The 21,763-nt window shown below is 40.9% G+C and overlaps 3 protein-coding genes across 3 annotated transcripts; 2 read left to right on the plus strand and 1 right to left on the minus strand.

Moving 5' to 3' along the window:
- Window positions 1-89: 89 nt before the first annotated feature.
- On the minus strand, window positions 90-7,326 carry uck2a (uridine-cytidine kinase 2a). Its single transcript, XM_084012552.1, has 7 exons — window positions 7,175-7,326; window positions 5,725-5,884; window positions 5,414-5,510; window positions 4,691-4,833; window positions 4,290-4,387; window positions 4,134-4,182; window positions 90-1,291 (listed from the first exon to the last, which is right to left on the minus strand). The coding sequence occupies exons 1-7, from the start codon at window positions 7,277-7,279 to the stop codon at window positions 1,155-1,157; spliced, it is 789 nt and encodes a 262-aa protein (XP_083868678.1). The 5' UTR covers window positions 7,280-7,326; the 3' UTR covers window positions 90-1,154.
- Window positions 7,327-10,067: 2,741 nt separating this feature from the next.
- tmco1 (transmembrane and coiled-coil domains 1) lies at window positions 10,068-14,546 on the plus strand. The gene is made up of 7 exons (XM_084011506.1): window positions 10,068-10,259; window positions 11,710-11,787; window positions 11,895-11,954; window positions 12,090-12,136; window positions 12,542-12,609; window positions 13,465-13,609; window positions 14,087-14,546. Exons 1-7 carry the CDS (start codon window positions 10,190-10,192, stop codon window positions 14,183-14,185), a joined length of 567 nt encoding a protein of 188 aa, XP_083867632.1. The 5' UTR covers window positions 10,068-10,189; the 3' UTR covers window positions 14,186-14,546.
- A 1,609-nt stretch (window positions 14,547-16,155) lies between these two features.
- Window positions 16,156-21,462, plus strand: aldh9a1a.1 (aldehyde dehydrogenase 9 family, member A1a, tandem duplicate 1). The gene is made up of 12 exons (XM_084011471.1): window positions 16,156-16,188; window positions 16,400-16,570; window positions 17,530-17,675; window positions 18,030-18,159; window positions 18,263-18,397; window positions 18,537-18,733; window positions 19,636-19,776; window positions 19,859-20,047; window positions 20,241-20,328; window positions 20,546-20,687; window positions 20,949-21,061; window positions 21,207-21,462. Exons 2-12 carry the CDS (start codon window positions 16,429-16,431, stop codon window positions 21,299-21,301), a joined length of 1,518 nt encoding a protein of 505 aa, XP_083867597.1. The 5' UTR covers window positions 16,156-16,188; window positions 16,400-16,428; the 3' UTR covers window positions 21,302-21,462.
- The last annotated feature ends 301 nt before the right edge of the window (window positions 21,463-21,763 follow it).

A 21,763-nucleotide genomic window follows, 5' to 3' on the forward strand; every position in this document is an offset into this window, starting at 1 on the left:
AGTTCAACATAAGTTCAATGTTCTACCTTTTTTGGGGTTTACAATATGACACCAAATAAAACACAACACTGTCTTAATAAAAACAGAAATGTATATTTTCAAATCAAATGCAAGTGACAGATGCGTCAACTCAAGCAAACAGAGTACCTGAGAACTTTATCATGAGAAGAACGTACACAGGAAAAAACCCATTAAACATTTACAGAACACATTTACATTGCGTCTCTTCTACTTAATGACATTTTCAACTCATTGCATTTACTTTCATCATTTTCTTTCAAATAAAACTTGCATACAACACATTTGAGGATTCAAGTTTCAATCAAAAGAAAAATAATACTTTGTGGTAAATTCACAACATCAGAAGTAATTGTTTCTTACGTTACCAACATCTTGTTAAATGAGCTGCAGTAATGTCAGTATAGCCGTAAAATAATAAATCGATACACAATTAAGCCACACAGACAGTACGGAAAATGATCTTTGGTGATGTCAGACATCAGATGATTTGAGGTGGGAATCGGTTGTTTAAATTTGACAAATAACTAATTGAGTTTGTTAGATTTAGACAAGACAAAGCAAGTGCAGCTTGGGGTAATATGACGCAAACATCAGAAATCTCAACCCATTACTACACTTTTTCAAAATCTATTTGTAGGAATCAAAATAGGCTTTATACAGAGCTTGGAGAAAAAAGAAAAAAAATGTGTCAACTGCATTCATAAAGGGAATTAGTCAGGTCACATGGTGCACCTTTTAACGGTAGTGAGTGAGGGTAAGGCCCTGCCATTAAATAGCATGTCGCTACACCGCATTTATTGTAAAGTGTCCAGAAATCTTGCTTTTCGACACCATAATTGCTTCTTTAGTTAGTGCTGTGGTAAAGGCAAGTAGCAGTTTGAAAGTGAATTACAAGTTAGCCCCTTTGCATTTCTCTCCCTCCCATCTCATACAGTACACAGAGTAACGAGAACAACCTAACTGAATGCACCTTTAAACCAGCTCCACAAAGGAATGGCTTCCCTACATAATTCCTGCCATCAGTCCAAACAGAATCACATCAATAAGGCAATAAGTCCTGCCTTGTTAGCCACAATGTAGAGCACATTCGGCTCGAGGAGTCCTCCTTCCACTCTCTAGGGGGCGCTGTGCACTCAGTGGGGCCGGCTGCTGGACTCCATGTTAGGCTGCTTCTTCGTCGTTCCACAACCATTAAAACACCCGTTCAGCCGTTTGGTCAAACCACCATTTAGAATATCCTGGATGTGCTGAACTATGAGGTTTATGGCAACTGTATTATGAGACAAAGAGATTGTGTGGTCAGGGTGAGCCCCAGTTTGTGAGTCGGATGTTTCACCATTACAGCTGCATCACAAAGCTACACAGTGATCTTTGAAAAACCCAGAAGGTTATTTAACAAAACTGATCTTCCATCGTCTGCAAAAATACAATGAAATAAATTAACCCTTAAAACAAAAATAGTAGTAAATAATATCTTTGTACAATGAGTCAAAATTATGACTAATTTGTATTTTAATTACAAGATAATGCAATATTAAGCGTGCACTGTACATAAACAGCAAGATATAATTTCCGAACTGAATTAAGAAATAACATTAGCTTTGGCGTCTCATGATTTGATTTCAACTCGAGGTCACATTTCGATTTAGAATTGATTTTTAATTCAAAACTATTAAAATTCGATTTTTGAATTATTACATGCTTCGGGACATTAATTCATGCTTAACTTGCACAAACTTTTGAGTATACATTTTTTTTTTTAAGATAAGAATCATTTTTACATGAATCGCTTTATACTAAAAATACTATCACAACTTAAGAAACGCTCTAGCGCCACCATCAGGTCCAGACTTCAATTTGTCTTTCATGGAACCAGTTAGTAGTCAGAATGGCAGAAGGAAACATGCATGACAATATATGTTGCTATGGTGATAGAATAAAATATATTGAGTACAATTGTATTCTTCAATTATAAACGTTCTCCTAGCAACCTATGCAACATTTGGTTGCATACATTCCTGCAGACTGTAACATGCAATATCATCAGTATCATACTAATTAAGCCTTTTTACCGCTTTGAATTCTGTTTTTATATTTATCCTATTTTCTTTTTTTTGCTTCCAACACTGTTTCAAACCGTGCTCAAATGCTGTCATTTCCTCAATGGAATGAACAAAGTATTGTCTTCTATTCAGGCCTAGTCTATTCTATGATAAAACTACTAAGTAACACACTAACTTAAAGGGATAGTTCAGAATTTTGGACATAAGACCTATTTTCCAAGTGCGCCGGTGTGTTCGAGACGTAATGAGACGTTTTCAAGAAATTTCATTCAGTTCTTCTAGTTGCCGAGTTCGCTTATGCTATGGCTAGCGCAAGTCAATCGTTCTTAGCTAGCATGGCATTAAAAACAGTCTTGCCCACTCCACAGTGCACCCGAGGCAAATCCATTGTAACGGCAGACTATCGATGTACATATGTGTTGATAGAATGTTTGAAATAAAACCAACCTTGCATTTTTAAGGATTTATGTCTCAGCAGCAGCAGCAGCGTGTCATACTTCCTAGTAGGCTATGGCAGCGGTGGAGTGATATCACCTAGCACTTATAAGTTACCCGTTCTATAATAGTTTGTTTACCTGCTGTCATTGCTACAGATGCAGAGTAGCCTGCAGTGCTAGTTTCTTCAATCTCACAGAAATGGACACTTTTGGAGAATATACTGAAACTTTTGAAGACTCTGATGAGGAGTTTTTTTCCACCCAAACCCAACCGTACCTGTACGAGCCTGAATATACAGAGGAAGAATTGCGCGAGAGGGATGCTCAAAGGGCAGAACGTGAACGAGCGTCTACGGAGACCGAGATAGCTGGAGCTGAGAACCGGGACCAAACAAACGGAGACTGGTGGTGCCAGGAGGGAATCCCCCACAACGCGTCCGAGGGTTTTCGGGTCTACGGGCGGAGCAGAGGTCCGGGTTTGTGGTGCGTAATTGTGGGTTTGCGTGGCCGTGGGCTGCCCGGTGTTTGCGTGAGGTCCAAGGGCTTTTCACCCAGGTCTGAGGGCACGAGGCCCGAATATTCGGCGGTGTTCATGTGTCTATTTACCGGAGGGAATCCCCGCAACGCGTCCGAGGGTTACGGTTCTCCGGACGGACCAGGTTTGCGGTGCATACAGCTTTTCAGACAGCCTTGGGGGTATAAGTGCTGACAGTTTGGCCCGGTTCGATTGCCTATTTATGGGCAGTATTTCGGGCGGCGCGTCTTAGAGTTTTGAGTCCGACGGAGCAAAGTAAAGTTCCGTTGCTGCTGAGAAACTAGTTCCTCAAAAAATGGATGATTCATGCGATGCGAGGTTAGTTTTGTTTCAAATATTCTATCAACACAGATATGTACATCGACAGTCTAGTGTTTTAATGGATTTGCCTCGGGTGCACTGTGGAGTGGGCAAGACTGTTTTTAATGCTTGTCTAGCTAAGAACCATTGACTCGCGCTAGCCATAGCATAAGCGAACTCGGCAACTAGAAGAACTGAATGAAATTTCTTGAAAACGTCTCCAGACGTCTCGAACACACCAGCTCACTTGGAAACTAGGTCTTATGTCCAAAATTCTGAACTATCCCTTTAACAGAATAGACATTTTAAACTCAGTGATACGCCTGGTGATTTACACACTCTGTCGGGGACTTGTTGGACGCCTAAGAACCGCCTCACTGCTTGCATGGCAGTACACTAATCTATCAAAGATTGCTTGATTTCCCCCCAAACAACTGGATGCTAAGCTCTGAGACTTCAATATAACAGCCATACATAAGAGGCACAACATGGGTGGGTACTGGATGGAGATATTTAGACTCTACAGAGTAGTTTTCTTTTGCAATTTATTTTGGTTGGTTGAAACGTTTTTTTTTTCTCAAAACAACAGACAAAACTGTTTTGTTCTCACAGCAGATGCTTTGGCTTCCTTAGTTCTGAGAAAACAATTCTCAGCCCAGGGGCGAACAATAAACACAGCTGTGGCCTTTACGATAACACTGTTAAGACTAATGTCTAGAATACTTGGTTTGAATGTCTTTACTATCGTCTCCAAGCTCCAAAAGCACAAATACTCACCGAGATTGTCGACTCCTCTGGGTATGATCACATCAGCATACTTCTTTGTCTAAATAGTGCCAAATTAAAAAAATGGGAACAAAACGTTCGACCATGAGTCAATGCTCAGGGACACTATCATAAACGAGAGACGAGTACACAGAGAACAGCTCTTACTGGCAGACAGAACTCCTCGAATGCAGGCTTTACAAAAGTGATGTATTGTGCTAGAACACTTTCCAAGTCCCGTCCACGTTCACTTATATCTCGCAGCACTGGAGGGAAATGAGACCAGGGAGACGTTATCTTTAGGAGTTTAGTTGGTAGTTTGACAGTCTGTACATTAAATATGAAGATACCGCCCTTTTGTTTAGTATAAGACTTCCTGGAATACCCGCATGCCGGTTCTAGCTTTATATTTACTTAACAGACATGAGTGGTATCAATCTTCACATCTAATTCTCAGCAAGGAACCCAATAAGCATATTCCTCAAATTGTCCAACTCTCTATAATTAAGCGTCTTGCCTCTTGTGCCTACAAACCGAAGGGAACTGCCTGTCGTGCCCGGATGTCTCACCTCTTCTAGATAGACGTGTATCTGCGTCGGTGTCCACGAACAGCTTCATTTGGAAAAGGTCTCGGATCTCCTGAGAGTAGAACATCAGGATGCCCTCAAACAGCACCACGTCAGCAGGGTACACCGTCACCGTCTCTTTCTTCCTGCCATACAAAAAGATACAGTCGTGCTTTCAAGCGACAATGAAAATCTTATTATGTCTTCTTTTAAAAAGGTTCTCTATACGACATCCAGGGAATTGATGTAGCAGCAAACAACTGGAGAACTGTTTAGCTGAGCAGAGAATGAAGTTGCTCTCCCTCTGTCTGCTGTAATCTGAGCTTCTCTGTGATTTGTTCACATAGCGTGGCGTTTGAGTGCGTTCGAGTGCGTATGAGCGTGCACCTCGGCTAACTCATGGCCGCCACTCTGCACTGCGTTCATATGGCGGTAACATCGAGGGGGAAGTGTAGCGCCCACCCTTTGGGTTCCCCCTCAGGTAAACACACTCTCAGCACGTTTGTGCTTCTAGCACCGTTAGCTGCGAACCACAGGCTCAGCTGTAGCCATGTTGAGAGCCACACAGAAACAACAGATATGCTCTGAATTTGGCATTTAGCACCTTTAAAAGGTCATTTTACTGCTGCCTTCTAATGCACTGGAGACCTATTATATAGCCTGGACTCAAACATGCAAATGCACCTTTTATTTTGTGTGTAGCTAATTTGATAAAAACACGCTCACCTGGAATGGCAAACAAAGTCATAAACAGGGATGTGTACAGTTTTTCCTTCCTTGATGTCCCACAAAGTCGCGATTATGAGGTCGTTGTCGAATGCATCTATACAGGAGGGAAAGAGCACGAAAAAACGATTTCTAACAAAACACACACCAAGATCCTGAATCACGTACAGATCAACTGCTGGAATCGCCGCTGAATGAACAAGGCATGTGTTTCCCACAGCCAGCTCACTTCTGTCCTCGATTACCCCGTTGCCAGATGACACATGAATACAAAGGAGCTGCATCTGGTGAGGTGAATAATAGCTACACACCTGGGTGGTCGAAGTTGAACTGGCCCTTGAGTGCCTTGGCCTTCTGCTCCGGGGTGAGGACCCTGTAGAAGCTGTCTTGGCTGAGGATCGCCACCTGACGCTGGTGGTGGTCGATCTCGTTCTGGCCCAGCAGCTCCATGATCTTGCTGCACACCGACGACTGCTCACACAAGAAGAACAAAACAAGTAGTACGGCCCTCGTTATCTTATTCACCACATCCTTTCGTTTTTTTTGGATCACGAGTGTACAAATTAAACCGACACATAAAGTTTAATTTACACTTTGCATTTAGTTGATGCATGTCTTCATAGCCCGGAAGCATAGCTTGACCTGGTATCTATTTAAAGGTTGCAAACATGGATTGTCAAAATCACATCTGAACCTGGCAGACGGACTCACTCACAGACAGTCACACACAAAACTCAAGATTGCAGTTTACTCCAGATACAGATAACAGTGTGATAACAGCGTGGGAGAGCAGGTGGCTCTGTGGGCAGTAACTGTTATGGGAAATTGGGACAGAATACCACAAAGTCACACCCACAAAAACAACGACGTTTTGTTGATGTGATCATCTAGAGAATCAACCTACTGTCACCAACTGTAGCTATTTGAATACGCTGTCCAAAATGTCAGACAGGAAGGACAACTTGATTCGCTTCACCGCCTCTCGGACAGTTGGATAACCACATTTGTCACACACTAAGAAGGAATGAAGACTTTAGTTAAGTCTTGTTTTTTTATCCTGATCATCAACTATGCAATGAAAAGAATATGAACCTAGTCATACCCTGATCTTCATTCACTTATTAACAACCCTGTTGAAACAACAGGACGATATTCAATACAGAATCAAGAATGATGATGCATATATTTAGTTTCATGACAATGAAGACATAATTATTGAGCCAGCCGGGGAGATGAGGTGAAGTGTAAATGTAGCTCGAGACAGAGGTTACATCAGAAACAGCAATACAGATCGAGATATATTATATATTATATATATAAAATATTGTTTAAAGTTTTCAATGTCTATAAATGTGTATATATTTATTTTATTTTCTAATTTCCGTGAGTTTATAACCAGACCCTGCGCAGCTCCCCCTTGCCACCTCTTATATTTTTTACCCTTAAATTGAAAAATACCAAACACAATAGCATTATATTTCCTTATGTCTGATCACCCAGGCTACTTTATGATCCAGCGAAGACAATGCATATGTGGTTCTGTTATGACATCCGGCCTATATGCTGATTATGATCAACATCCTTCAGGAAGGTGATAAATAAACCGCGATTATTTTCCCAGAAGAAAAACAAATGCGCGTCATCTTCACATTTCCAAAAGCAAAATCCATTTGTGTCGGTTCAAACAGACAGACTCCAGACTTGAGTCCAACAAACAGGTTATAAAAGGCAAGAAAAAAGCCTCTACTGTGTGCTACCAACCTTGCCGCTGGCTGTCCCTCCAGCCACACCGATAAGGAAAGGCTGCCGATGAACGCTCTCATTTTCGGCTTGGTCACCTGGCTTTGTTCCGCTGTCGCCTGCCATGCTTCATCTGCGGCGCGATGCGGCCCTAACAACCACACACGGGGATGCCTGGGCACCTCGCGCGCTCCGCCCATTGGATGACGGTTCGTGACGACGACGAGGCTGACGTTAATGAGCAGCAAGGAAGCGATGATGATGAAGTGACTCGATAATGATAATTGATGATATATGATGATCATGATATACACACACACCAATAACCCTAGAATAATTGTATTCATGCCAACTGGTTTATACATGTTATTTAGAAATGTTGACCATCACAGGGTTAAATCAGGTCTCTATTCCAGCAGCAATATTTTGTTGGAGCATTTTTTTTATTGACTGGAAGAATGATTGGTCCTTGCCACAAATGTTTTAAGTTGATACAGATTCTGTCCAGTGAAACATTTCTTATAAAGTGAGAGTGATGTAGATTCATTATCCTGAAACTTGTTGTCACTTTATTTTGGTCTCTAATTTTATAGTTGGTAACATTTTCTTAGACTTTTCTATAGAATGAATGTTATATTTGGTTGGTATGATTACAGTGACAAATATGTTTAAAAAAAAATGTATTCGTCTCATTTTAATTCTTGACAAATTCCATATTCACAAATGTACCAATAAAAAATTTCTTTAAATTTATGAAGGTAAGAACTATTTCTTCCTCATAAAAAGGCTGTAAAAACATAGACTGTATTTAATATCTTTAAAGTTATTGTCCTTCCCTCATGTGTTTATTTCTAATTTACCATGCTGCCTTGAGGTACATAACAGGCTCTGCTTACAGGACTCACCAATGCACTCTATACACACTCGCTGGTTTTTTCCCCCCTTAACACCCAGAGGTTACAGCACTGGTATAAGGCTATTTTAGGCAAACTGCCTCCATATACCTCTGCTCAAAGTTTACTGCTGTTCAAACTACACATGATCTTAGAGCTAATAGCTGGTTGCGATTCAAGGTTTCCTTAATGAGGACAGAGTTAGGTATGAGAGGACCCTCTCCTTTGGGCCTTGGTCTTGGAATGACCTGCAAGTCAAGATGAGGATGGGAACTCTCATCCCTCTTTCTGGCTTTAAACAATTTCTCTCTGAACGTTTAATCACCAGTTGCACCTGTGACTCTTAGCTTTCAAACTGTATGGCACTTTTGGGGTCTCTTTTATTGTATAAATTATCATTGTTCCTTTGCTACCTGCTCTTGCTATGTATTTTCTCGCCTGTTTGGACTGATTGTTTTGTAATGCTTACTGACCAGGACATCATTGGAAAAGAGATTGTCAAATCTCAATGGATCGTTCCTGGTTAAATAAAGGTTAAATAAAAAAAAAACATTGCATCTGTAAAATTGTCTCTTTTGTCTTTGGTTCTGCTTTCTGTTTGTTCTTTTATTTTTTTGCAATGGCACATCTGTATGTGAATGTGTTCAATGTCTCCTTTTGATATTGTGCTGACATTTTAAAATAAAAAAAGCATGCTGATGTGACCTACCCTAAAAATATTATAGAGTGATTGTTACCACATCCTGGTGATGCTCATAATTATGACATGATGACTTGGATAAGTTGCATTAACAATAGTCAATACTTGTTGACTCACGCATTACTACCACATTTGAGATAAAAGTATTTACTTTGTTGTGTATTGCCAAAGCACAGGGAATCCCTTCAATACTGACATCGCCACCTCCTGTCGAGGACCAGGAGGAACCCTTTAAACCTTCATTTGTGTGACCAACTCTGATTCCCCCAATCAGGAACAATTTCCAGGAGGTGTGTATTATACAAAATATGTTGAATTTTATTACAAAATTAAAATCTCACTTAAAATAGCAGAGGTAGGTTAAGGTTGGGTCGGCTTGCACACACCCATTCCATAAATACCGAACGGTCCCTTATCATAGGGATAGAGGCACCAGGCTACACACCTGGTTTATTCATCAACCATTCATAATAATTTAGCTTATTGAAGCTAAATAAAACAAGTAAATAAATGATTTGACAATTAGGCTAGGTCTCGTCTGGGATGATAAGATCCTGGAAGACGTTCAGATCAGGCTGTAAAAATGTAAAATAAAAACTTAAACTTTTAGATAACATGTTTTTGTATCGTCAAAGTAACATGACATGTCAAGTGCTGCCCCATTAATAATTACCATTTCAAGCCCTCATTTACCTGGTGACGTCAGTGAAGTCCCCGAGGGTTCAGGGTTTAAGGCTTTAGGGGGGTCATGGGGATTGGGCCAGGGCTTTATTGTGAACAGTATTAACGAAAGGAGCCGGGCAGTAAGAATATTTTCCTAAATTAATTAATAAATACAAAGTGATGTGTGGCCTTCTGTGTTGTGATGCAATGTTATTTTTGTATAGCCTACCACAAACTGGTGCAGCTATACCTGTTCTCTTTACTCTCATCCGTCTGTCGTAAGTTAATTCTGCGCAATGCATGAGGGTATAGTGTTTTTTTGGACTATATTGAGAAAGTTAATTTACAATATAAACATAGAAAACATTTCATTAACACATCTCAGTATACATATCAGGCACATTGGATAGAAAGAATAACTTAAAATGTGTAAAACAATACTTCAGAAAGGAACAGAAATAAATTAAATACACATAAAGGGTATGTAGTGTTCGGTTAATGGCCATCGCTACTTTTCAAGATGATTATGGGATACTTTGAGTCCACTGTACAATATATTGAGTAGCGAGTGACTTCAGACGCAGTCGCGGACTTCCGCTGGAAGGTACTTTTATTTTTAGCTTGAGCAAAGCCGGTGAACCGGAAGTACTTTCCACATGCATGACCTCCTCACTAACGCTGACATAGCCCAACGAAAATCCCACCAAATGCTCATGGTGTAATCTCTAATGACAAACTGAGTATTTCTCTCTGCGGTCGGACTGACGCGACACCAACACAATGACCACCATGTTTGCTGACACTATTCTCATCGTGTTCATCTCAGTTTGTACAGCGCTGCTAGCCGAAGGTGAGTGAAATCCTCCTGACCCTTCGACAGGCAGCTAAAGAAGTAATGGATTGTACTATTGCCCAAGAAAAGCGTTGCTAAGCTTCTTCTTTCTTTCTTTTTTAAACCATTCCGCATAATTAAAAACTATTGTTAACGTTAATAATATTGATGAATTGCTGCTGTTTTTGGTTTTGAGGACCAGCAGCGTGCTAGTTAGCCGGCGCATTTAGCTAACCAAGCTAACGCCTGCCGGTGTTACGTCCTAACTGGTGTCCCTGCGCTTGCATGAGATAGGTTTACCGAGCAGCCGCGGTTGTGGACACTTTTTCATTTTACCATTGCGCAATCAAAAAAGGCACATGTCATAATCAAGGGAATACCACTTTACAATTATAACACGGTCGAGCGATAACGAAAGGATATTACAGGAATGGGAACTACTTGGTTTGAAAGCCAGTCGCAATGTAACACTGTTAGCGAGTCGTAAGGAACAAACTTCCGGTCAAATTTCCACAATAACAGAGTAGCGTCTAATTAAGTTTACGCTTTATTCATTTCCTCTGGTAAACTCGCCTTTTACTTTTTTACCCATTGTAATCAAGGAGGAAAGAAGATAAACAAAAACGGGGGTTTTAAGCCATAAACTCAATTATATAAAGAAACGCACCAATTCCCGTGTAAATATTGACGTTTCTTAACAAGATATCATGATTGAAAATGTTCAAAACGTCGCCTACTGTTTTAAATCGGCCCAAGTCTATCAGCATCCATTCTGAGATAGAGTCGACCCTTTGGGTCTAACCTACTTAACTTTTCAGTAACAACAACACAAGGCTGTTCTGTCATGTGGACTGCAAACTAAACGATAGGGAACATTACAAAACCTGGTGCTTCAGTGTTAATGTCTGATTACCAGTGTTGGGCAGTAACACTGTACTGTAATATTATTACAAGGGATGACAATTTTCAAAACGGCAGTTGTAGTAAAGTTATAAATCCAAGTGCCGCTGTCCTTCTGTGTTATCAGTTGTAACCAGTTGTTTATGTGCCAGGTAAGCTTATGTAAGCTAATGTAAAGTCATACCAGTATTTTTAAGTAAAATGTTTTAAATTTGAAAACATATTTTGATGATTATCGAAATTTTCAAAATTGTGTATGGTGAGGGTGGGCATTTTACACTCATATTGTCATTGGTGGCGATTCCAAACCGGATTTAGCACCTTTTTTTTAGTTTGTAAAATGTGTATTCTAGCACAGCATATGTTGTGTATATGATGATCTATAACATCTGCAATTAAACTCCTTACATTGATTACAAAATCAGATAGAAGTGTTTGACTGTTGGCTGATCCAACAAACAAATGATCAGATACTGAATATCATATTTACGACCAATTTTGCAACATTGTGGCAGTGGTCCAAAAGAGTTATTGTTGATAAACAACCCTCGTCTGACTTTCTCCTCAGGGATAACGTGGGTTTTAGTGTATCGCACTGAAAAATACAAGAGGCTGAAGGCTGAAGTGGAAAAACAAAGCAAAAAGCGTAAGTGACCCATATGTGAACCTTGGACATGCTACTACTGTCATTTCTGCATGGATTGTTTTCCTGTTGACTGTTCAATGCATTCTTTCTTGCTCCTGTGATATTAGTTGAGAAGAAAAAGGAAACCATCACAGAATCTGCAGGCCGTCAACAGAAGAAGAAAATTGGTAAGAACATAGCAAACGCATTGGCTAAGTTGCATTTAAGCAGACATTGATATATTGAAAGGAAAAAACCAGACAGTGTTTTTCACATTGACGGTGTAGCTTGATAAGTGATATATGCCTCTGAATGTATTACAGAAAGACAGGAAGAGAAACTGAAGAACAACAACAGAGACCTGTCTATGGTGAGAGACAATTTGGTGCAATAAATATGTAATGCTTCGAGTTAAATTCAAGGCTTCTAGGTCTCCCGCTCTTAATCCAACACACACTCCCTTCTACAATGTTGATGAGCGAATTCTGTCATATGCCATGAGTTACCCAGTATTAGAAATAAAACCATCAAATTAAGACAATATGTAACGAAATTCACGTGAGCTACTGACCGCAGCATTGAAACACGGCATCATATGAAATTAGATCATGGCCGAGATTTGGGTTGTCTCAGATGTAGTTTATAATACATTTAAAAAAACAACACTAACTGGCTTATCTACACTTTAACATGATCGATATAAAAATACGGCGGTATTTGAATGCGTCTGTATAAATCAAATTTCCATTTTAATGTTGTGTGTGTTTCTTTGCAGGTGCGCATGAAGTCTATGTTCGCCATAGGCTTCTGTTTTACAGCTTTGATGGGCATGTTCAACTCCATGTAAGTGTTGCACATAGTTACACCAGGTTGATGTAACATCTCTTTTATATATATATATATTCTTAAATCAACTAAATAAAGAGAGCATTTATTAAAAAGGTGATAAATGAGGTGGTCTGAGCACAGTTCACTTCAGGTCCTTGTTTGCAGTTCGCTGAACTCATGTGAACACGATGCGCTTCGTCTTCGATTGTATTTTAGCCCTCTAGACTTGCTGTTAGCGATGCCCCGTCTGATCAGACGTCAATCGTAGAACACTGAATAACGGAGCCAACATTCAGGGAGGTTGCATTGAGTTACTTTATGATGCGTTCAGGCTCTATTCAGTAACGCTTATAATTCGGTGAAAAATTTAAAACGTTATCATGTTGTGTTCAAATGTAACCTTGTAAAATGCCCTTTTTTTGTGAGAAACTTGACGTTGTTTTGAAGGAGGTGTTTTCACAGCAATATAAAATAGATATAGAGGAAATACACGAGGAAAAAGCAACCTAAAAAGCAACCCTAAAGCATTGACTAGCAGAGAGATGAAGGAAGAAACTATTAATGTGAACAGAAAAGGGACTGAGGCCCCATCAGAGTGGAAGAGGGCCAGAAATGGAACAGAGTCCTTTTCAAGTGAACTAATGATGTGAACACAAAGAGTCCCCTTTCTGCTGGTCCACTTTTTGGTCCACTTTAAGAGGACTGAGTTTGGTTATTTTAATGAGGACTTTATGTGAAATCACTGAGAGATCATGAATTTTTGTTACGTACATACACATATGCATTACATATTATATATTTGTTTGAAATGTCTTCATTCCAATACTTTAAACAAGCTCTCCCCACTGTCTGTCTGTTTCTTTTTTTCAGCTTTGATGGAAGAGTGGTGGCCAAATTGCCATTCGTTCCGTTGTCGTACATCCAGGGACTGTCACATCGCAACCTGCTGGGCGAGGATTACACTGACTGCTCCTTTATCTTCCTCTACATCCTCTGCACCATGTCCATCAGACAGGTAACTTCTACACAAAGTTAAGAAGCAAAGAACTTTTAAAATGCTTGTTTTCTGAATGGAGTTCAGATCGCTCAGAGGTAGCCTATGCTATATCATTATATATTAGTACATTGATGGCATGAAACCCCTTTCTGTTGACATGATTACATTCGTTGTGCGACGGCGTTTTTATTGGTATGTGGTTGCAGTCTATTGCTCCTAGTCTATTTGGGAATCCAGCATGAAATCCCCGTTTGATCTCGGCTTGTTGTGGATTCCTGTAAGGGGAGCGGATGTCTCGGGCATTTGAGATAGATCGGATCGCACGGTGGACCGGACTTGGATGTGCACAGGAATGGCTTTCGTTAGTTTCATTCTCACTCCAACATCGGTCCCAAATCATGGCACATCTCCCCATATCTTTATCATGTGAACTTTGACCATGAATAATCTTTGGTTCTCTGTTTTGTGGTCCCCTTTGCTGCGTCTTTTCTCCAGAACATTCAGAAGATGCTCGGTCTCGCCCCCTCCAGAGCTGCAACCAAACAGGCAGGAGGCTTCCTGGGACCTCCTCCCCAAGCAGCCAAGTTCTCCTGAAGCATCAGACGGGTCCAGCAGTGCCGCCGTCGTTGCACTGCGTCCATGTGCAGCCGCGGCTCCTTCCTCAGCTCAACTGAGTCAAACACATCAGCTGTTGCAGCTTCTATGTCACTACTTTCTTTTTCGGATTTTTCATTCATGTTTTGGTTATTTAACTTTAAGATCGTCTTACTTAGAAAATTACTTATTAATTACATTTATTACAAAGGATACAGATGTGTTCAGCACATGCCATACACAGTTTTATGATTTTAATTATTAATTGACACAGTAACATCTGTTCCATGTATCAGTATTATTGTATGTCATTGATCGTATCCTTATTTCTTACATATTAATAAAGTTTTATGATTACTCTTGAGTAGCATTTTTCCATTTCCCACCTTTTTTTTTCTCCCACTTTGGAAAGCCGAGTGTCCTCTGTGCTGCCCATCTTTTAGGCGTTGCTGTTCCATGACTAGCAGGTAGCGTCGTCCCATCAGCTGTCACTTTGGTCCAAAATGTTTATCTGTTGCCTTTTCCAGAAGTTAGCTTTCAACACTTAATAAATCTGGAGTGCCAAATTTTAATCGCAACACTGTTTTTGGAGTTATGGACCGTTTTTTCAAAGCAGAAATGTTTGCCTTTTAATTTGGGAAAACACAGGTATTATGTTTATAATGGCTTCATTCTATTCTATAAATGTCTCAGTGATCCATTACAGTATTTTCTTTTTAATAAAATGATCAATAACAGAATATAAGAAGGTAGGACTTTAAATGAACACCAGTTTTCAGCCACTCCTTGAAAAGTTTTATCAAGACAATTGACTTAGTAATCATAGATATCACTCTTGTACAACACGGTTCTTGTGTACCAAAGCAGTTTATTCACTTCAGAAGACCGAAGACAGCGAGCATAGCGTGTACTTGAACTCTCCAATATCAGATTTTTACTCTCCAATGTCCCCCAGAATGCATTCCTTCTCCTTCCGCTGCCTCTTACTACAGCGATGCTGTGGTCTGTACTGATGTGCACTGAAACACAAGGGCGGGTCAACCGAGGGGGGATCTGATTGGAATCCTCCCTGGCCACCCCCATCACAGAAGTCGATCAGTTTGTTTGATTAGAGTTTCAGAACTTGATCCCTCTTGGACTACGACACAAAACGTTTGCAAGAAGACCTGTCTATTTGTGTTCGGGTGCCTCAGATTGTGTGTCCACTACATAGTTATTACATGCTGTACTGTTCAATGTTGGCGAAATGAATTGTTCTGTTATTCATACCTTTGCCTACCGTTCATTACAATCCAAGACTGTAGGGCATTTTCAAAAATTGATTTCAGTGTGCCATATTAGTGTAATGATTTATTCGATGCATCGATTAATCGATTGTCATTCATAGATTCAACTAAATCGATCTGCTAAAATAAATAAATAGAATTAATCGCTTTGGCTTCACCAATCGATATAAATGCGTTAAATCTTATGAATCGGGATTCTTAATTATGATTAATCTTTGAAGACTTTTAAGACACTCTCTCCCCTGCCAGCATGTAGTCTATTGAAAAATGTAAAAAAAATAACTGAGCAATGTTTAATTTTTTTTTTTATTCAGCATAAAATATTATGCAGGACTACTTTTTTATAGAATAAATAATTCACATCCCTAGTGTGCCACCATCTACAGTGTGTGCCCCTAACTGGCCCAAGAAAAAAAATCACACGCCCCTGCTTTCACATTAAATCCGCGCTGTAAACGCAGTATCTGTCATGACGAGACAAAAATATATATATTTCATGGCAAAATTATTTACTTGCTAAATGTCTTCCTCATTTTTAAATTCTGTTTAAATCTGTTTACAGTAGCGATCTCGCGTCTGCTAATCTCTTTTATGCAGCCATGTTTCCAGCTGCTCTCTGGTGAAGGCGTGTCCTGTCTGCATGATCCGGGGCGCGACCTGATTCAACTATCTCAGTTACTTCAGAGCAAATCCAGTCCGCCTGCAGAACCTCAGACGGTGAGTTTGGAACCGTGTCTCTCTGTGTACTAGTACGTGTTTCACTGTGTACTAGTACGTGTTTCTCTGTGTACTACTACGTGTTACTGTATTCGTGTGTCGCTTTTCCTCGTGCTGGTTTAACTAACGAGCCCTATCCGAACTTCACGCTACACGTCCGCTATGATGTTCTGCAGAAAGTGGACATGCTAGTTTGCTCGTGTCCTCGCAGGTCCTCTCTCTGATCCTCTCCCTGCGACGATGGCCCAGTCACTCCTCGACAGCATGCCCGGATCCGCGACGGGGACCGTGCTGGTCCAAGATCCGCTGAGCTTCTGGGGAGGCAAGCGCGTCAAGCCCAGGGAGGAGAAGAACACGGAGCCCGTGTTTGAACCCGCGACCGGTAAATACACGTCACGCTTCAGACGTCCATGCTTTAGAATGACATTTGTGCCTAATAAGAGGTCAGTTCAAGGGGTCGCAGCGGGGTCACATGAGCACGGTTACGCAGCGGACACGCTCCCTGATTTCTTCTTCTTCGTCTTTTTTTGTGGGAGGGACGGGAGGAGTCACTTAGAACCCCTTTCAGGTCACATCCCCGTACACATTCACCTATTTAACAATCTGTGCAAAAATCCACTTAACTTTTATTGCAGCGATCATCTGTGAAATTAAAATATATCCAAAAATACATTTCAACACTTATACAACCTTTATAAGAAAATCGTCATATTTGTTAAATGTTATGTTATAAAATTTTGATGTATAAATGCCATTATTTATTTAAAAAACGTTTGTGTACATAAAAATGTATTGTTAAAATATGAAGCCACAGGTGTTCGTGAAATGATTTGGTTAGTAGATATATCTTATATTTGACAATCCTTAAAAAAAAAAGTTTTATAACTTTTATAATTCATCATCTAACTGCGTTATCCTGGCAAAATTTCCTGTGAATACTACCTAAGTACCTGTGAATGTGTTATGAAAAAAAAAAAAATTCTGAGTTGTTTTACCTTATTTTAGATTGTTTCCTTTATCAAATTAAAAGTTCCTGAACTTGGAAATTGAGCGAAATCCTAGGGTGTGACCTGGGGAGGTTCCTGAAATTTAGGTGAGTTTGCGTGGAATGACCACATTTTGAGGGCTGTTCGGGGCCGAAGCTTAATCTCGAACCGGTTCTTTGAGGTTCAACAGCTCTTGGCCGGGAAAACTGTCTCCAGAGTCGCACCAACGCTTTGGATGTACATATATACATATACACACAAGTAGAAACAGACAGTTTAACAGACAAGGAATTGTCACGCAAGATCTTTAAAGTAAAAACTGCCATTTACTGATATGTTGATCATGTATGTGCAGGCCGTGTCTTGTGTCAGATGGTGCCATGTGGGGCTGAGGAGGTGGATGAGGCCATTAACAGCGCCCACGCTGCCTACCTACAATGGAGAAAGATGTCAGGCATGGAGAGGGCTCGGGTGATGTTGGAGGCTGCCCGCATTATCAGGGTGAGGAGGTCCATCGCAGTCCAGTCTGGAAAATAGTCCATCTGATTTCAGTGTTGCGCAACATAAATTGGCCCAGGCTGTTACAACCCTGCAGTTAGAACTGGTTATTCATTAAAAGCACAGATATGCCCCCTCCCTCTACTGCTGGCCTACATTTGCACAAACTGAACCCATTGTATGTCTTTGTGTCCTCTTTTATATCACACAGGTTTGGTTTTCAACCTCAATTTGACGAGTCATTGTATAATCTTAATGCTACATACATGCACACTAATTAACGAGGATGTTTCAATAGTTCGGTCACAGTTTGCATTTCCAACTTTTGAGTCCGTTCTGTTGTTCCAATATAAATAGGAAAGAAGGGAGAATATTGCAAAGCTGGAAGTGATCAACAATGGCAAGGTCATCACTGAAGCACTGGTGGACATTGATGTTGCCTGGCAGTGCATTGAGTACTACGCCGGCCTGGCTGCTACACTGGCAGGTGAGTGCACTTTGTTTGCACTTTTATTCATCCGAAACAAAAAAGCGCGATTTGTTCAAAAGTTCTTAAACTTACTGTCGTGTTGTGTTTTTTCACAACGCAGGCCAGCACATCCAGCTTCCTGGTGGATCATTTGCTTACACCCGGAGGGAGCCGCTTGGCGTGTGCGTGGGAATCGGTGCGTGGAATTACCCCTTCCAGATCGCCGCATGGAAGTCCGCTCCAGCTCTGGCATGTGGTGAGTGTGTAACAGTGTGAATCACAACGTTGTCATAAGATTTGAGGTCATTGTTTCTGCGTGTTTGTCCAGCAAAATAAGTCACGGTACGGAAGCTGGATACTGGATAACATGCGTGTTAACATCTGGTTGTGTTCAGGTAATGCCATGGTATTCAAGCCCTCTCCCATGACTCCTGTGACCGCCGTTATTCTGGCTGAGATTTACAAAGAGGCGGGGGTGCCCGATGGGCTCTTCTGTGTGGTGCAAGGTGGAGCAGACACCGGCACCTTGCTCTGCCATCACCCGAAGGTGGCCAAAGTCTCGTTCACTGGCAGTGTGCCAACAGGCAAAAAGGTACAGAGACCGATTGTTGCCTGATTTGATCCGACGGTCCCTGCCGAGGCCGACATACTGTTATGTAATGCAGCTGCTTCAGTTCAGCTACTCGAGCCGACATCGGCGTGGTGAACGAATGAACCGGCGCAGGCCTTTATTTTGAAATGTGCACTGTCAATGCGTGAATATGAGTTGACATATATGGTTTTGTATTATTGTGGTGAAACCTTTTACATTTGCAAAACATTTATTATTTTTTTATGTGAAATTAAAATACACATTTACAGCCTAAGTTCTACATATTTGCAAATCACTCTATATTTTTGTGGATATAACTTTACAAAAAACAAATACACACGTACAAATTATTGCACCTCACATTTGTTCAGCTTTATTCTGCAGGTCCGTGGTGGTAAATGTTGGACAAAGTATGCAAGTAAATAAGAAAGAAGTAAAAAATGGTCCCTTGCTCAAATATGCAAACCGTAAATATGACTACACATTTCAGATTACGTAATACATATTTGCAAGTTAAAGAATACGTGTTTGTGGATAGAGAAATCCGTGTGAATCATGGTACACATTTGTTAATTGTATGGTTTTATGGTTGTTTTACAACATCGCTGTGCTTTTACAGATATGAACGTCCAACAAAAACTTCCATATAATCAACACCGATGCAGTTACTTAGTATGAGATTTATTGCATAACGTTTCCAAGACGATGCAGGATTTTTATACCGTGGTGGAATGAATGCAAACAAGTGGCTTGCTGGGAAGTAGGACCCCATGATTAAAGTGTAAAAATAGCAGTATTGAAAATATATTGGAGTTATGTATTTGTGCTGTTTGAATGCGCTTTATAACTGCTCTCCAAGGCTTCAGTTGTCCCAATGCTCAGTGTGTTCTCCTTCCCCTCAGGTCATGGAAATGTCTGCAAAGGGGGTGAAGCAGGTGACTCTGGAGCTTGGTGGCAAATCTCCCCTCCTGATCTTCAAAGACTGTGACCTGAAAAACGCAGTAAAGGGAGCACTCATGGCAAACTTCCTGACCCAGGGAGAGGTGAGGAATTGAGAAGAGTCCACCTCGACCTCATCACATGCAGTCGTCGTCTGCTCTGACAGCTTAAAATGTCTACGTATAGGTTTGCTGCAACGGGACCAGAGTGTATGTGCAAAGGGAGATCATGCCCAAGTTCCTTGAAGAAGTGGTGAAGATTACTAAGGCCATCCCCGTGGGTGACCCCCTGCTGGACGGCACCCGAATAGGAGCGCTGATCAGCAAGCCACACTTGGAGAAAGTGCTGGGATTTGTCAATCAGGCCAAGAAAGAGGTGTGCTAATCTAATCCGCTAATCGTTAGATCAGAGGGACATTTATGGATCCCTGTGGAAGAATTGAGCAACTGTGGAATCTATCAGCTTTTAATGCATTTCCAGCAGACCTCGCAGCAGTGGTGTGATGTTTAATTATATTGATCCCATCTTAGTTCTGATAGCTATTTGACTAATATGTCTGTTTTTCCAGGGAGCTAAAGTGCTTTGTGGAGGGGAGCCTTTTGTCCCCAGTGACCCCAAATTGAAAGGCGGCTACTTCATGTCACCATGTGTGCTTGGTCAGTCTCTTTTGTATAATCTCCAGGATGTCTGCATTTCTTTCACTTAATCTGTATTTTGACATCATATGCACCCTTTCTGTCTGAGTATGTAGGGATGGAGTTTTAAGCATATTATATTGATCATATTGAAAGTCATATTGTAAGAAAGTGAGACATTTTCATATCGTCCCATGCCTGAGCGTATGTTACATCCAGTCCTTTCCCCCGGCCACAGATAACTGCAGAGATGACATGACCTGTGTGAAGGAGGAGATTTTTGGGCCGGTCATGTCCGTGATGCCTTTCGACACAGAGGAAGAAGTGATCCAGAGAGCCAACAACACCACCTTTGGATTGGCCTCTGGAGTCTTCACCAGGTCAGCGAGGCCACGCAGGGTCACTCAGCAGCCTGTCGCACCGGCTGATTCACCATGTTAGAAGATAACCAGGATTATTGCATTCCGTTGGCTGCCGTCCAGTGTTTCCACAAAGCAACCGTCATAAATGTTGCAATCCCCAAATGGAATTCAGAGAAGAGTAGTCTCTGTGTGACGCAGCATTTTTAACTGTGTGATCAAGAAGTATATACACTTTTTTGTGCTTAAAATCTGAAAGCTGTTCCTTTCCTCCGTCTGCAGGGACATTTCTCGAGCCCATCGCGTGGCTGAGAACCTGGAGGCAGGGACCTGCTTCATCAACAACTACAACACCAGCTCCGTGGAAGTGCCATTTGGAGGATACAAGAATTCAGGTAGGGAGTTTTAAGATTAAAAAGGTCAGAATTTCTGTGCTTGTCATTGTAAATGCGGAGGAAATGCATTCATGGTGCTGAGTTATCTTTATTGAATCACTGAAATAGAATGTGTTATGACATGATCTCTACTGTGCCGTACCAGGCTTTGGCAGAGAGAACGGCCAGGTGACAATCGAGTACTACACCCAGCTGAAGACCGTGTATGTGGAAATGGGCGACGTCGACGACCACTTCTAAACTCCTCCAGCAGATTTGCACTGCTGTGCCAGAACTGTGAATGAAACACTTCAGTGCTGCCTTCAGTCATGTGCCATGCACCAGACATATATTCTGAGTGCTTGACTGACACACTTTGAAACCCTAATGCCTTTAAATCAATAAAATGTTTCAGATACAAACTCTCTGTGCCTGCTTGATTGTTCCTTCTGAATAAAACATGAATTAAGATTCAGGTTACCTTGATGATGCCAAAACATGTAATACTTTTGTAGTTTTTATTTGTATGTTTTTACTGCCTGAGCTGAATATCTTCCAGGCTCATCTTTGATAAGCAAAGAAATGGTTGATGAATGAACCAGGTTGTTTGGCCTTTCTCTGATTTCATGTATTTTATATATTATTTTTTTCTGATTAAATATAATATGCCAGGCTAAACAGCCATTTAATGATAATAAAAGTTATTGTTATCATTATTATTGA

The sequence above is a fragment of the Eutrigla gurnardus genome (assembly GCF_963514095.1).
Source record: "Eutrigla gurnardus genome assembly, chromosome: 6".
NCBI lineage: Eukaryota > Metazoa > Chordata > Actinopteri > Perciformes > Triglidae > Eutrigla > Eutrigla gurnardus.